The sequence below is a fragment of the Miniopterus natalensis genome, chromosome 5 (assembly GCF_054644295.1).
Source record: "Miniopterus natalensis isolate mMinNat1 chromosome 5, mMinNat1.hap1, whole genome shotgun sequence".
Lineage (NCBI taxonomy): Eukaryota > Metazoa > Chordata > Mammalia > Chiroptera > Miniopteridae > Miniopterus > Miniopterus natalensis.
Genome location: NC_142085.1, coordinates 26,130,719 through 26,148,048, shown reverse-complemented (window position 1 = coordinate 26,148,048; position 17,330 = coordinate 26,130,719). Strand labels below are relative to the sequence as shown.

At 44.0% G+C, this 17,330-nt stretch overlaps 1 protein-coding gene across 1 annotated transcript; it reads right to left on the bottom strand.

Annotated features, from left to right (window-relative positions):
- Window positions 1-2,493: 2,493 nt before the first annotated feature.
- BAG2 (BAG cochaperone 2) lies at window positions 2,494-15,404 on the bottom strand. Its single transcript, XM_016197233.2, has 3 exons — window positions 15,254-15,404; window positions 5,802-5,911; window positions 2,494-3,856 (listed from the first exon to the last, which is right to left on the bottom strand). Exons 1-3 carry the CDS (start codon window positions 15,364-15,366, stop codon window positions 3,459-3,461), a joined length of 621 nt encoding a protein of 206 aa, XP_016052719.1. The 5' UTR covers window positions 15,367-15,404; the 3' UTR covers window positions 2,494-3,458.
- Between the last annotated feature and the right edge of the window lie 1,926 nt (window positions 15,405-17,330).

Genomic DNA, 17,330 nt, shown 5'->3' with positions numbered 1-17,330 from the left:
ATCTCATTGAAGTTTGGAATAGGAGCGTTATCACCCCCATTGTACAGCTGGGAGGGCAGGGATGTGCCTGGGGCCCTCTGCTGGTAAGGAAGGGGGTTGGAGGCTTGCACCAGGTCTCCCTGCAGCAAAGCTGATGCCCTCTTTGCTGTTTTGTCTTAGGCCTAGCATTACCTTCAGACCTGAGGTCTGACAATTACATTTGGAGATGTATTTGTAATACTCCCTGGATCCAAATGCTAGGTCAGTTTTCCAAGCCCAGGTTTTTCTATATTTTCTGATACTTTTTGTCAAATTCCTGCACAAACTCTATCCCGTTTAACCTGCTCTGGTCACCCCTGGAATGTGGCATATTAAAGCTGGACTAGATACTGAAATCGGCCCTCACCAAATGTGTGAGTGAATGCCAAAGTGATCCAAATGCCCACTACATGCAAAAGAAGCATATTTGCTGCAATATTTAGTGGTTTGAGGTGGGTAATTAAAAGATTTGTGTGGTCCAGGTCAAGCTGTTTACTCTGAGTTCGTGATTGAGAACTTAAGAATGTGGTCATGTCCCTACGCAGAAGGTCTGTTTCATTTTGCATGCTTGTTGTATGAGCAGATACACAAAAAAGTTCACACTCCCTGCTGGTCCTTGTTGTCTTGCCTTTTCCACTACTCGGCTCTTTCCATTTTTGTTTTTGAACGATTGTAAATCCATCTTTCAAAAACAGTATCGTGTACGCACTCCAGGAATGCTAGTTTATCAATCATGTGAAAGGGACAAATGCACGGATGTTTCCTAGTTAAAAACCATTGCACAGTATTTAGTGTGCCAGATCCTTACTCTGCTTCTTTCAGTGGTGGTTCCGTTTTTTCATGGGTTCTAGTTTTAAAATGTTGAGGCGGGGTTCGGTAATTAGCTGATCACCTACCTCTTCAGGGTGAATTCTGTCCGGGTACTAGACTGAGCTCCAATACAAAGGGCCATGCCTGCACCCACTGCATCCCTCTACTGCCTCACTTGGTTAAGGTTTCATTAAATTAAAGCGAGCCGGCCATTCCTGTAGAATACAGTGTGAATGGTGCCCCCTAGAGGATGCAATACTGGTACTAGGAGGAAGCACAGCTGGAAGCCAGCAGTTCAACATTTAGGGATTTTTTTTTCTTCTTCAATGTCAGGGATTCCTACATTAAAATACCAGGAAGGTCAACTCTACATCTGCCAGATTTCTAACCGGGCAGTGGTGTCACTGCCTTCAGTTAATGAATAGCACTGGCTGCTCTGGTCAACTCCTCTGCAGGTCCTGCTAGCTCACACTGCAAGAGCTAGGATAGGGATTGGAACTCTACTGGGAAGCAGTGTTCATGAGGGATGGCAAACGGGCTGTCCGAAAATTATACATTACATTCTAGAATGTTATGCCTATCCCAGTGAGGGCCCTTAGGGAACATACCAACATGGACAACACATATACTCTGAATGCCCTTATAGTCCAAATCTATTACCTATATTAAAAAATGACAGTTGAAATGTGAGGAAATGAAGGAAAAAATGTGACTCTTGGGAGTTTCATCATTTGAAAATAAATCACACTTCCATTCTTAAAAAGAAGAAAGAATCAACACATTGAGGTCGCTGCCCCTTGAATGTGGCCCAAGCTGGCAACCAGCAGACCAGGGACTAAAGCAGCTTGGAGATGGTCGATCACAGCTCTCAAGTCTCTGATAAGAAGTAGCCTCCAACAGACACCACTGCAAAGAGCAAGACAGAAACACTGCAAAGAACACAAAGGTTGAGGAGGCAGCGCTGGACTATTTTGTGATAAAGTCTCAGGTTGACGGAGTCAGTGGAAAGGGGGAGTACTTACTTCCCTGAATGGAAAGGATTTACAGATGCTGACAGTCCTTGAGAACTTGAGGAAAACTTGATCGTCTGTTTCTTAATTTTCAAGAAGCTGATAAACAGATGGTAAAAAAAAAATCTTTATCTGACAGTGAACCTGGTAATAGCAAATCAGAATCTGCTGACAAATCCAGAGGCTTTGCCATGGTTATCAATGAGAATGAATGCTTCCCGTGAAATGGAAAAATTTAAATGAGGTGGACATGCGGCTGGCAATCAAAGCAGCCATGAATTTCCTTAGATTGTAATTGCTTTTTATGAAGAGAGACTAATTGGGCATTTTTGTCCAGAAAACAAAGCTCAACATTGTTTTCATTGATATGTACATATTTATTGATATAAATAAAAAAATAAGTATCTGGATCTTAACTTTTTTCCCAGTATGAGAGAGTACTAATAAAAACTGAGTTTGAAATATTTGTTTCGTAGTAGTATTTGGGAAAGTTGAGGGCTTTGTATATCAATAACAATAATAAATGTATTCTGTAGTTGCTTCATTTGTTACAGATAAAAGAATCAATACACTGGTCAACCTTGTTAGTAAACAAAATGCAAACTAAAGGTGTTTCATACCTAATGTTAGGAAAAAATGCTTAATACTGGAAAGCTTTCAGTGATATGGCTGCATTTTAATTATTGAAGACAGTATAGATTGTTATAACTCTTATACAAAAAAAACCTGGAAATATGTCAGGCCATGAAAATGTATATACCCTTTGACCCAGTAAATCTCACTGCTGGAAATTAATACAAAGAAAATGAAAAACAAAAGAAAGAAGGAAAAAGCTCTATGTACATCAGTTATGTTGCAGTAATGGCAACAAATTGGAAACAAGTGTCTAGTAAGGGGACGGTAAGTCAGAGGCTTTTAAGGTGACAATTTACATGGACTTTATAGTGCCATTTAATTTTTTTAAAGGTAAGTTACAACATTGTGTTTTATGTAGTAATTAACAGTTTAGAGAATCACGGTAAAATCAGATGTGAATTTTCTCACATTTTTCATATTGTCATGTACATCAACAAATATATTCGTATTATGAGATGTGTAAATCTTTAAGTTCCAAATAATTTGACATATCTTAAAAAACTGCATGAGAGAATGTAGGGAAAGGTTCTAATTGTGTGATTCCTTTTATCTCTGTAAGCACACTGCTTGGCCAACACTAGACGTGTGTGCGCTGCTGCGTCGACTTTCTAGTCAACCAAATGCCCCACGTGCCTGTGCATCTCCACACCAGACAAAGCCCAGGAAAGAACAGTGATTCTTTTGCCCCTCACTGAGCACTTACTCCCCCACGCATATGAAGCATTCATCCAAACAGAATAGTAAAATATATATCTTGGGTGCTAGATCCTAGTAAAAGACAAGAATTCAATCTAAAAACTGATAATTAAAATATTTCTACTTTAATTGTTCACAAAACTGATGACACTGGAATATTTTCATCATCTGAAACAACTTTCACTATCAAATGAGTGGTTATGCCCAACATAAAGAACTAGTTATTACTTAAAATAGCATCTGATCATTTTTCATATCATTATTTGTAAGAGCTCTCAGCTTTGGAAACTAATTAAATCTGCTTTCAGCATTTTGTTGCAGAGATTTAGAATGCTCTAACAGCTTGATGGCCTTGTCAGAGTTTTCAACGTTTCTAAGCAGAGTCTCTAATCGTCTCTTAATTTTCTTCTGATCTTCAAGTGCACAGCCAATTACTATGGACTGAAACTTCTGATCAACTGGCCCTGGTGGCACCTCAGATGAACACGCACTGTACAGCGACATCAAGTGACTCTTGGCATTTCCCAGATCATTCAGAAACTTACTGACCACCTCATCAATAATCCTGGTGGCATGCTTGAGGGATTCTTGCTGCTGAGGGTTTCTAATTGTTTCTACTGAGACTTCAACAGTGAGGGTTCGTCCCATCAAACGGTTTGCAGTCAGATTTAATTCTTCTCTTTCTCCTACACATAAAAAGTTGGAAATATCGATCAATATGAGACATAAACTTATCCATGTTGAAGGGGTTCAGGACAGGCCCCTCCCCTCTGCAGCCCCAGAGCGTATCTCATACCTTAGCTCACACTGTCACCTTACTTTACCTTTCTGTCTCTAAACCTCTCGTATGGGGGGGAGTTCTGACTCACGTATATGAGGTTCCCATGTGTACATATGTAATTACGTTTGGTTATTTTTCCGTTGTTAATCTGTCTCATGTCAATCTAATTATTAGACCAGCCAAAAGGATCTAGAAAGGCAGAGAAAAATTTCTGCCTCCCCCAACAATGTCAAGAACACTACCACATTTATTTGTGGCTAAATCAGTTTTCTGTAATCACCTCTATTATGAATTTTCTAAAGGCTGGAGTGAAAACTACAGCGTGTAAGATGACTGATGAGGTGTTCTGGATTAGAGAGGGAGGTTGTAGAATAGCACACCCTTCCTTGAACGTCTGTGCACATGGAATACCAGACAACGTCTCCAGTTGTCATGCTTGCAGGTTTGGGCAGGGATGCACCTGTAACTGGGACGGAGATCGGGTCTTAACACAGAGTGAACAGTGAGCATAACCAGGGTTCTGTGCTCGTTAGGGCAGCAGAGAGCAGATGTCCTGGATCTCTCCATAAGGATGTGCATGTAGGGAAGGAAAAATAATTTCGCTCTTGTCTTCCTGAGTTCCTGTCTGAGAACCCTTGCAATAAAAGATTAACAAGGAAAAACGTAAGTTCATTAACATGTATACCTCACATATACAGGAGAAACTAAGTAACTCTCTGCAATGGCTCAAGCCACCACCTTAAATACCATTTTCAGCTGAAGACAAAAGATTGTGGGGAGGACAGGAAGCCAGTTATGGGAGGTGACCCGGAAAAGCACAGTAAACAGAGTAAGATATACCTACAGTGGGCGCCTTCTCCACTGATAAGACTTCCTTGTGATTCAGTCCCCTTCCTGGCATAGAGAGGGAGACACCCTTACAAGTGGAAAGTTACTTTATAAATGTAAATTTCTCTTACAAAAAGGGTAACCTCTCTGTTTTCGGAGCTTCTCTTGTGTTCACAGTTTCTCAAAAATAATCAGCTCAAAAAATCGTTATGCCAAAGAGGCATATTTTGGGGTGGCATATCCTGCATGTTTATCAGAATACAATGCCCCAATTTGAGAAAACATAGCCATGAGAGTGGAGAAAAGCTGGCGTCAAAATTATGCATCGACTTCACCCCCTTGAGACAAATTTAAGTTGGCCAGTGGTCTAAATCTCGGCCAGCACAAAGAGGCAATGATGGGAAAAGGGGAGCTGTCAACATTTCATTATTTATATGAAAAAGTCAGCAACCCCCTATTTGACCTGTTCTGTGACTTCCTTCCTAATTCACTGATCTTTGGCCAGGATGGTAGAGAGACAGACTAGATCTGACCCCACTGTGGACTCTGGAGTCACACTGCACACTTAGTGTACCAGCTCCCTGGCCCACTAGCTTGTCCCATGAAGGAAGCACCAAGGGAGCTAAATTTGGAAAGCCATTGTCAGTGAAAGCCATTGTCAGTATTTTCTCCCCTCACCTTTTCTGTTTTCACATTTACATACCAGTGACTCCTATAGAACTGAAGTTCTATACTTGGCCTTTATTGTTTGGGGCCAGCTTTTCTGCCAAAGGAGCTTGGAGGCCTTTTTCCATCACTTCTGGGCCACGGCCTGAGCCGGGGAGTACCGTGGAAGACTGATCTCTGGGTGAGCGGCTCTTGGAATAAGCCGACAGCCGCAGCGGCTGCCCGCTGCTCACATTAAGTGCTGAAATCTGGTGAACTCATCACACCACCAGTCAAGGAAAAACTGACCCACGCTTATCGCAAACCCCTCAGAGGGCTGTAAAAGGCGAGCCCCCGTCTGTGCAAGCAGCTCTCACCATCGCTGATCTGCCTCATGTCCTGGCTATTCTGGATACTGTGGATCATTTCCAGGAGGATTTCTCTCTCTTGCTCGATAGCAGTTGCTGCTTCTCTTAAAGCTTCCACCCTATATAAGTCGGGAAACAGGCAGTTACTACACGGAAGATGAGTGGTCCTCAGCCTCCTACCATTCAACTCCAGTTTAAAGATCATTAAGGACACTTCTCAAGAAGTCTTTATTCCGTTTTATTTTTTATTGTTTCATTTTTCTATTCATCTTTATTCTTCATCCTTTCACTTTTCTATCTTTTTGAATCCACCTACCCCCGCTCCCATTTTCCTCCCTGCTTACGGGGCAATCATTCTATTTAGTGATTACCTGTTTGTTCTTGCAAAGTATGTATTTGTGTATTCATACATTCTTCAATTTCTATCTCTCAGCATTATTAAAAACCACCCAGCTTCCTCTGTGCACATCTAATCAGTAGCTTCTAATTGTTGCCTAATACTCCACGCGTATATCCACCTGACTTTACCTCCACTCTCCCAGTGGAGACACGCACCTTGTCCCTCAGCTACTCATCACCACAAATGACCCTTCAATGAGTACATGTCCCCTTAAGGACCTGAATGAGAATCTGCTGAGGGTATGTCCCAGGGCAGAGCTGCTGAGACACAGGGTATGTGTGCCCTCATTTTGACTCGGTACTAGGCTTGCTCCCTAGAATGGCTATACGGAGTAAAACTCCTGGCAGCAAAGCACAAGAGTTCCTATATCCCCACACCCTACCAATACTCAGCATTTTCCAATTTTCTAACTGCTTGTTGCCAGTCTAGCAAGGGTAGTGATATCTCAATGCTTAATGTGCATTTATTTCATTAATAATTTCGGACATCTCTGCATTCTTTTTAGCCTGTTCAAAGCCTTTGTCTATTTTCTTGTTGATTTGCATACTCAAGATACTAATCCCTTGTTGGTTACTGACAATGCAACCACCTTCTCCCATCCTATCACATACGAACTTTGGGATATCCTTCACTGAACAGATCCTTATTTTGAAGTGATCAAATTCATTTTTTCCTGCTTTTGTTTTGCCTTATGGTTTATGCTTTCGAAATTTTGTTTCAAGGTCTTCCCCATCCCGAGGTCATAAGATGTTCGCCTGCATTTCCTTCTATTAACTCTATCGTTTTACCTTTATCCTATTTGCATCTGTTTTTTTAACCTTCACCCCTGGATATGTTCACTGACTTTTAGAGAGGGAGGAAGAGAGGAGGGGAGAGCGGGGGAGAGAGAGAAACATCAATGTGAGGAACATCAATCGGTTGCCTCCCGCACATACCCTGACCAGTAATTTAACCAGCAATCTTTTTTGCTGTACGAGATGATGCTCCAACCAACAGGCAACTTGGCCAGGGCTTCTATTTACATCTTAATCCATCTTGAATCCACCCTTGTATGTAGTTAGATAAGGATGTTGTTTTTTCTCCCAATAGTGAACCATTTTCTCCAACATTATTCACCAAAAATCTATCTTTCCCCCACTGATTTGTAGGTGGTCTACCTCTGAAATCTCTATTCCATCTGACTATTCCTACACGAAAGCCCATTTAAAACAATAGCACCTGTCGTGGCAGGTGTGGCTCAGTCTGTTGGTAGCCAGTTCGATTCCCAGTCAGGGCACATGCCTGGGTTGTGGGCTCAATCCCAGTAGGGGCATGCAGGAGGCAGCTGATCAATGTTTGGCTCTCACATCGATGTTTCTCTCTCTTCTTTTCCTTTCCTCTCTCTAAAAATCAACTTAAAAAATCTTAAAAAAAAAGTAGAAAGTAACACCTGTCTTGCCCTGGCCGGTGCTGTGCAGTGGTTAGAGCATCAGTCCGTGCACCCTTCTCGGGTTCAATTCCTGGTCAGAGGCACATACCTGGGTCGCAGGTTCGATCCCCGGCGCATGTGGAAGGCAACCAATCAATGTGTCTCTCTCATCTATGTTTCTCTTTCTCTCATTCTCTCTCCACCCCGCTCCGTTCCATTTTCTCTAAAAATCAGTGGGAAAAATATCCCCGGGTGAGAATTTACAAAAAAAAAAGCACCAGTCTTATAATATGCCTTAATATTTGGTAGGAACAGCCCCCTAATCTTCTTTACAGAAAACTTAGCTATTAGGCTTTTATTCCTCCGTATAAACTCTAGAGTAAGTGTACGGTCACCCCATCCAAGAGCAGGACGTATCTCCACTTATTCAGATCCTCCTCTATATTCTTTCTTAGCATTCTGAAGTATTCTTTTATTTTTATTTTTTATTTTTTTATTTTGGGAGCCACTACCTGGAGCCACAAGTCGTTGGTGGTGATTTTGTCTTGCAGTGAAGTATTCTTAATGGCAGTCTTGTGGACTCCGGAGTGTTCTAGAAGCTTTATGGATACTGTTGCTGCTGTGAATGATATGTTTTTAATGATGTTTTCTAGTTATTTCTAGAGAAATGCTTTTCTAGGTTCATCTTGAAACTGGCTAACATGACAAATGATTTGTCTTTTAATTCTGCTGGTTCTTCTAGATTGATGATCATAAAATGATAGTTTTTATCTCGTCCTTTACAGTGCTATTAGCTTTTTTTTTTAACTTGAGAGAGAGAGAGAGAAACATGGATTTGTCGTTCCTCCTATCCATGCGCTCACTGGCTGATTCTTGCCTATGCCCTGACCGTGTATTGACCTCAGCACAACGGGATGATGCTCTAACCAACTGAGCTACTCTGCCAGGGCTACTCCTATTTTTCTTTATATAGCACTGACTAAAGTCCTTTTGTACTGTATTAAACAGCTGTGGTAAGAGAGAGCATCTTTGCCTCTTCCAGAATTTAAAGGGAATGCCTCTGTAGGTTTTTGATATAGAGCCATGATTAAACCATATAAGTACTACTTTCCCCAACTCCCCGAGCTATGCACACACACGTGCTTATTACTACACATACCCATGAACACACCCAGTTACTGAAGAACTAGGCTGTGGAATTGTGAGAGAAATTCTGTGTGTTTAAAGTGCTCTGTTCCCAGGGCGCTTCCTTGCTATATATTACATCACAACTAAATAAGTTGCCAACTTTTCTAAACTGAACAGTGACAGATCTACCCAAGTATTCAGATGGTCTTAGAAATCCAAGATCACGAAGATCTAATCCTGACTGCTGCTTTAAGTGGGCACAAAGGAGCCACAATGTTTTAGCACGTGTCCATTCCATATAAGGATCCCCCTCCTCACCCAAACCACACATACGCCTTTTCCCCAACAGTCACCCACCTGTTATACCCCAAAATAGCACTCCTAAGCAGAAAAGTCACAGGGTCTCTTTATTCATCAAGATACTAAATATATGTTGGACTCTGCATTTATAAGGGCCAGTAAAAGCAAAGAGCTGGTAAGAATCTTACTATGTAACTAATTTGGCTAGAAAACACAATCAAAATTAATAATCTATGAAATAGGAATAATGCTGTAGCAGGCCCTCCTCTAGCACCACTCACGTTTTACATTTGCAAACTCTCACACGGGTAACTAGGGCCCAGTACATATGAGAGAGACTGAGTTGGCACTAACATGAAATATTTATGCTAACAACACAAACCGTGACTCTAGTGTTTAAATGACACAGATGAACCACGTGAATGGTAAAATGAGAAGATGCTGAAAGAAGAGAATAATTTTTTAACGCTCGAGTTTGTATTCGAATGTCAGATGATAGAGAATTGAAAGTTACTCTCAAAAGGGAGGCTTCATTTACAACTATTAAGTTAACAACAGTAAGTTCATGGTGTTGTTAACAAAAAATTGTTTAAAAGGAGACACTGGAAAAAATATAATGTGTCATGAAGAAATATTTTGCCATTAAATGAGACTAAATATAGAGGAAATTAGAATGAAACTTTTATGGTGCCCCCCCCCCCCCGACCCCCACACAAGGCTAGAAAAGGACAGGGCATTTCCCTGTGAAAAATAGATTTCATCTTTTACAGAACTTCTCACATATATTTCACATATACCGTTCCCATATCACAGCAAAGATAAAATGTCATTCTTCCAAATCAAAGGTTTTTTGTTTTGTTTCTGGCTTCTGTGGCCTTTTCTTTGCTATTTCCTCTCTTGCTACATTCTTTACCCTTGTCTACTGGTGAAACTTTTTCAAAACCCAACCCTTTGGGCAGAAACTATTTCTTCTTTTTTTTTTTAATCCTTGAGGATATTTTTTCCATTGCTCTTTCAGAGAGAGTGGAAGGGGGGGGGAGAGAGAGAGAGAGAGAGAGAGGAACATTGATGTGAGAGAGACACACTGACTGGTTGCCTCCCACCAGCGCCCTGACCAGGGCCAGGGATCAAGCCTGCAACCGAGGTACGTGCCCTTGGCCGGAATTGAATCCAGGACCCTTCAGTCCATGGGCCGACGCCCTAACCACTGAGCCAGACCAGCCAGGGTGGCAGACACTATTTCTTCAACAACTTCCCCCTTCCTCTCCCTTGAGGGAATCAGTGCCTCCCTTGGCACTACTCTACCTCTGTCTGGTGTATGGACTCCGTCGTATTTTTCTTTTTCTCTTTTAAAAAGCTGTATCTAGACCTCTGCTTAGCTTGTTTAAATAATATTAGTACTGCTTATCAGCTATTGCCATCCTTAAATCGAACTCATATAATCTTTTGGCCTACCTTTCCACTAGTTCTAGAAAATTGTTAGCCACTGTATCTTCAAACATTCTCTGTCTCCCGTTCCCTATTCTCTTCCGGAGCTCTGGTTAGGAAAATGTCAGGCCATCTCACTTTACCCTTCATTTTTTTTTGTGTGTTTTTTTTTTTAACACATCATTTGATAGCACTTTTCTTGGCAGAGAGGGGCAGCTCCGTTTTTACTAACAGATCCTGGAAGCAGCTACAAGTCCAAATTGGGAAAGAACTTATCCTCACATCAAGGCTGTGCTTCTGGAAAACTCTCTGCATGAGATCACAATGAAGCAGGCTTTTACCAACATAAATTGTGGTCAGAATATTCACATAAGGGCAGAACTGAAGGGCACTCATCCTCAGCTAGTCCTCGGGTAGCCGGCACTTCACAAGTCTCTGCAGCCTGGGTTTCAAAAGACGAATTGTTGGGAGACTTAGAAGGGACCCAACAGCAACTTCAGACTGTGGCTGCTACTGTGTCAGCTAATACGGTCTACAGTGGACACGGCAATGGTGCTCCAGTCCAGCTGTTCAAACCTCCTCTCCTCGCCCCAATTTTCCTCATCTAACAGGGATAATGGGATAGTTGTGAGTGAACGAAGTAAAGAAGGTAAACAATTTAATACGGCGACTGACAACATCAACTGAAAAAATATACACACGAGTTAATATGTGCAATGGGCCCAGAATGGGTGCTGGCAAACGTTATAAATGCGGACTTACAAATAACAAAAATTTGTGTTTTCATAAAAAGGAGTGAAAATGGCAAGTGCTCCTATCATGGATTTATTTGAAACAAATAATTTCTCAAACAGGTTCTTAAAATCATAGTCCTGTCTCTTATTTAATACTTTTGTATCAAAAGAATACTACAGCCTGGCCAGCGTGGCTCAGTGGTTGAGCGCTGACCTATGAACCAGGAGGCAGCAGTCCGATTCCCAGTCAGGGCCCATGGCCAGGTTGCGGGCTCCATCCCCAGCTGGGGGCATGCAGGAGGCAGCCGATCAGCGACTCTCTATCATTGATTTCTCTCTCTCTCTCCCCCCCTCTCCCTCCTCTCTCTGAAATCAATAAAAACTTTTTTTTTTAAATACTACAATGATCACTCATATTTTAGGTAATGTAAGATTTTGAAGGGTTTTCCTGATCATAACCAAAGTATTAAATTACATTCACTATTGAAACACTTTGGTGTAAAAATGGGACTAATGTGTAGTGTGAGGGGCTACCATGAGTACTGTGGCCTTAGGCAAGCCACTCAATCCCTCTGGACCTCAGTTCTCTCATTTCTAAGAGAGACAATATCTGCCCTCCTCATCAAAGGATTTTATAAGGTTCAAATCACAATGTTTATGAAAAGTGCTCTTTTAAATTATAGGCTATCATACAACATTAATTATGGTGCCACCCTGTTTTATGACTACTGGGACAATGGCACACCCTAAGAAACTTGCAGCCAAACAAATGATCTCTGTCACCCTCCTTCATTCACCCAACCCTCCATGTTAGCCACTGCAAATGACTGATAAGAGGGAGAAGGAGCCACAATATGATCAGTTTGGGTACAATCTCCTGTCCTGTCATTTTCCCCTGTGACACTCTCCACACCCATGTCCCATCTTCATGACCATCCAGAGCCTATGAGGAGCCACTCAATACCTGGCAAAAAGTGGGTGCTCAATATTTACTGAGTTAAACACCAATTTAAATGGAATTTTCACTTCTCTCAGTAAAATCATATACTATTCCTTATACTATTCGCACATTTTAAAATACAACATATTTAAGAAAACTACTAATAAAGTATTAAGCTTTATAGCCAGTCTTCCTGGGTTCTAGCTATGTGACCTTGGGCAAGACTTTTAACTTCTTGTTTCAATTTCCCATCTGGAGAATGGAAATAATAACTTTCACAAAGGCATGGGGCCTGGCATATAGTCAGTGCTCATTAAATGAATAAATGTTAGCGTGTATTATTTATAATTACGATAACTTAAGCAAGGTGTTTTGAACCACTGATGAATGCAAAAATCAGACACCATTTGGAATTGGTAATGAAAACCAGGAGATAAAGGAATCACCTTTCTAGAAGGAGTCAGAAAAGACAAGCTAGTATCACGGTTAAAATGTTAGAAACAAACTGCATTATAAATATCATGTTTTCTTTTAAAAATTCACCTTCTAGGTATGATTCTAATTTTTAGCAGTGTAGTGACTGCTGTGACTCTGCCCATGTGGTTTCAAATAAACTTTAATGGATGAGCATTAGCATTTTTCTCTATTTTTACTTACTTTCTAAAATACTTCCTTAGTTTTCAGTCAATATTACTTTTTTTTAAAGAAAGAAACAAAGCTTACAAAAGTCTAAAATTATGAGGAAAGTCTTTACAATGAACAATTCAACACATATTAATCAGTCTTTTCCTCCTCAGCTCAAGGGTTAATTAAGAAAGTGAGTTTGCCCCAGCTGATGGCTCAGTGGTTAGAGCATCCGCCTGCGCACCAAAGGGTCTCTGGATTTAATTCCTGGTCAAGGGCAACTATGGGTTGCAGGTTCACTCCCTGTCCCCAGCAATCGATGTGTCTGTCTCCTCTCACATCAGTGTCTCTCTCTCTCTCTTCCTCTCCCTCCCTTCCACTCTCTCTAAAAATCAACGGAAAAAATATCCTTGGGTGCGGATTAACAACAAAAATGTTATAGTTTAGCCCTGCTCCAGTGGTTCAGCTGGTTGGAGAATCGTCCCATACACGGAAAGGTTGTGGGTTTGATTCCCAGTCAGTGCACATACCTAGGTCGAGGGCTTTAATACCGGTCGGGGTGTGCGCAGTAGGCAACTGGCCGATGTTTCTTTCTCTCTCTCTCTTCCCACCTTCCTCTATCTTCAAAAATCAATTTTTTAAAAAACCCCATATCCTCAGGTGAGGATTAAAAAAAGTTATAGTTTAATCACTTGTACAGAGTAATCAGAATTCACTTTATATTAATCAATATTAGAATATAATAAATTCAAATCCAGAGGCTTTCTTTTAGAGATGAGTACTTGACTTCGTTTTTTAAATTTATTTTTTCAAAAATTGATTTGAGAGAGAGGAAGGGAGAGAGAAACATGACAGGAGAGAGAAACATCAATTGTTTGCCTCCTGCATGCACCCTGACTCGGAATCCAACCCCCAACTTGGGCATGTGCCCTGACGGGGATTTGAACCCACCACCTTTTGGTGGATGGGATGACGCTCCAACCGAGCACCTGACTTCTGCAGCTACCACACAAGGGGCATTAGTTCAAGTTTGAGGACAGCTTGAAGAAGGAGAGGCAACACCCTCACTCCTTTAAGGAAAACCCTTTCCTTCTGATTAGGGGAGAGAGACCCCTGAAATGGCTGAGAACATGCCCTCCACGTTGTAAAGACCTGGGGAGACCTGTGAGTTACTTGTTATGCTGCTGCATAAAAAGAAATATTCTTCTGGGGGACGTTAAGTAGCTGAGGCCACAGATCTCTAGTTTTGCTCCACCGCCTCTGAGGGTTGATATAAAGATGTTAACGTTAAAAGCAATGGAGAAGCATTACTTTCCTCTTGTTCTGTTTTTCTCATTGTCTCAGCAGAGCCCCCGAAAGTGGTTTGGGCTCAGGTTTCTCTAACTCTTGCCATCCATGAAATCATCGAGGGTGGAAAACCTCTCGTATTCTGACTCCTTTCTTGGGCTAGTCATAATAAATGCCTCATTCGCGAAGATAAACCGTGGTTACTAATGCACTGCCTTGGAAAACAGACTCCTCTTCTTGTTCTGGTGTATGAGCCAGGGAGACAAAAGACATAATGAAACGCTTCTGAAAATTTTTGGTTCTCATACTCCTTGGCCCACCCAGAACCTGGTGAAACTATGGGGGGAAACCCCTCTGTGCAGTTCCAGGAGGCTGTGGGGACCTTCAGGAGATTTTCATTTAACTTCCCCTGCGGCACAGTTTACGCAGCGGCTTCAGTCCATCGATTACAGGACGTACACAGAAGTCTTCATACACCGTGAAAGGAAACAAGTATTTCCAAAATGTAGTAAGACTCGCCTAGAAACCCCAGACAAGCCCACCACCACGTTAAGCACTTAGTAACATCGTAATCAGTTAGGAGGGAAAAACTTCCTTTCCCCTTTGGGGCCAGCGCCGGGCCCGAGGGGTGCGCACAGCGCCTCGGTGGAAGGAGGCGCACAGTCAACACTGAGGCGCTAACGGGGCGCACGCAGGGCCCGGGGAAGCGGGGGCTGCTGTGTCTACTCCACGAAGTGCAAGCTCCCCGGCACCCGGCTCCTCTCTAGCCCCTGCTCTCGGGTGCATTCCTGGGTTTTCAAACGTTGCGCTGCCAAGTGTTTTGGAGCAAAGGAAGCCGGTCGTTCCCCCCAAGGACGGCTCCCAGCCGCCTCTGCTGAAAACGCCCGGCAGGGAATGGGCAAGCTGGGAACATTCGGGGAGACCGCAGACCGGCGCCCAGAAGGTTCGGTAAGTGCTGTGGACCCCGAGGGTCACCGTCCCTCATCTCAAATGACGTCACTTTCATCGCCTCCGGTTTTGCTCCGCTCCCAAACGCTGCGGTCTGTTAGGGAGCACGTGGCCGCCAAAGAGGCGCTCCCGGGGTGCTGCTGAAACCCAAAGCGTTTTCTCTCGGGAGAAAAGCCCCCGAGAAACAAAACTGCCCGTGTCCCCGGAACACCAGGGTCGAGCCCGCGCCCCGCGCGCCCCCGCCGGCCGGGCCCGCGCCCTCACCTGAGCTCCAGCTGGTCCAGGCTCTCCAGCAGGCGGCTGGAGCGGTCGGCCATGGAGGAGGAGCGGCAGAAGCGGCCCTCGTTGGCTTTCGCGTTGATCTTGGCCTGAGCCATCTGAGCCTCTGAGGCGGGGCGGCCGAGAGGTCACCGGCCTGTCCGGCGGCGGCGAGTGGAGAGCTCGCGGCCCCGGCGTCGCTGTGGGCGCGCGGGGCTCCCGCCTCCTCTGACGCCCGGGGGGGGGGGGCCGCAGCCGCGTGGCCAAACAAGGGCAGGCGCTCGCCCGCGGGCCGGGCTCGGCGCCGGCGGGGCACTGCCGCGGCGGCTGCGGGCGCCCGCGGGCCCTAGGCCCTCGGGGTGGCCCTCCGGGGGCCTGAGGAGCAAAATGCAAAGCCTGGCGGCGCCCGAGACACCTCCGGCGCAGGGGGGGGGGGGGCGGGGCGCAGAGGGGGAGGCCCACGCGGGGGTGGGCCTCACACCACCGCGGAGCGCTCAGCCCTGCGGACCCTGGAACTACAGAACCCGGGCGGAGACGCACACAACATCCGCACCCCCATCCCCCACCCCCACCCCCACCCCACCGCACCCCCGGGCGGCTCCGATGCTCCCCGCAGCCCCAAAGTCGCCAACTGTCCACACGCGAGGGGACCCAAGGCGAGGCTGTGGGTGCACCCCTCGGTGATGCCTTCCCTTAGTTGCTCCCAGCCCCCATAATTCACAGCAAAACACAAAACGCTGAAGCCCCTGGATCCAAGGAGAAGAGGTCCCCTTTGGGAACAGAGGGCGCGTAACTACTTGCCTAGCCGGCCCTGTTAGCACTTCCCGGAGATGACAGCCTGGGTGACAGCGCTGCAGGAACAGGGGAAACGGGAAACATCGACCCAGCTGCCTCTTTCCAGCTGGGTGTAGGAAGCAAGGTGGACGTACATTTCAACCCATTCTAATGAAGGGATTTTTAATAAGGTTTTTTTCCCTATTAAAAAGTTTTTCTTGTTGGAATTTGAGTGAAGTAATTGGTATTATTAAGGCCATTTCACACCCAATTTGTGTAAATCTGTTACGAAAAGATGCAGTAGGCCACTACGTACAAGTGGAGTAGGCCTGGGAGTACAAAGTTTTACCTAAAACTTGTGATTCGCTCCCACCTCATAGCTATGTGCTTCATACTGCAAGCATGAGAATATAGGGGGCAGACAGAATGATAGGTAGTAACAGTTTAAAGCTGACTCACAACCTTGAATCTGAGATCAAAGCCACTTAAATGTTTGAACAGAGATGAGGCCCTTAGAACTGGAACCCAATTCCCTCAGACCTCAGTCTAAACTAAAACACTCGTGGTGTATGGGATTGCTTAACCTTGCTTAAATGTCTTGTCATATCATGACACAAAGTCGGAATTCAAGGCTATTTTGTGAATGGTTTAAAAGTCTATCAAGTAATTTTAGAACCATACTAGACTCTCTTTTTCTCATATACTAGATCTAATCCGTAAGTAAATCCCCTCGGTTCTACCTTCAGAATATATCCAAATTCATCTCCCCAGTTCCACTGCCACCACTCTGGTCCCAGCTCCCACCAGTTCCTACCTGGATACTGCAGTACCCTCTAGTCTGGTCTTCATGCTTCTACTCTCACCTCGCGTACATTCTCACTGGTAATCCTCCTAAATAAGGCAGGTCACACAATTTATCCTCTGAAACCTTCAATGGCTCCTCATTTGAGTAAAAACCAAAATCCTTAGAAAGGCCACAGGGACTTCATCTATTACTCTCCTTGCTCATAATAGCCTTCTTGCTTTTCCATGGATATATCAAGCTGACTTCTAGACTTTTTCACCCTCCATCTGGCACTCTCTTCCTCATACATATTCACACGGCTCACTCTGTCAACTTCTTCATGTCTTTTCTTTTTAGAAAGAATATTGATTTGAGAGAGAGGGGAAGGGAGAGAGGGAGAAACATCGATTGGTTGGCTCCCATACTCGCTCCAGGGACTGAACCTGCAACCTAGGGATATGCCCTGGCCAGGAATCAAACCCGCAAACTTTTGGTGTATGGGACAATGCTCCAACCAACTGAGCC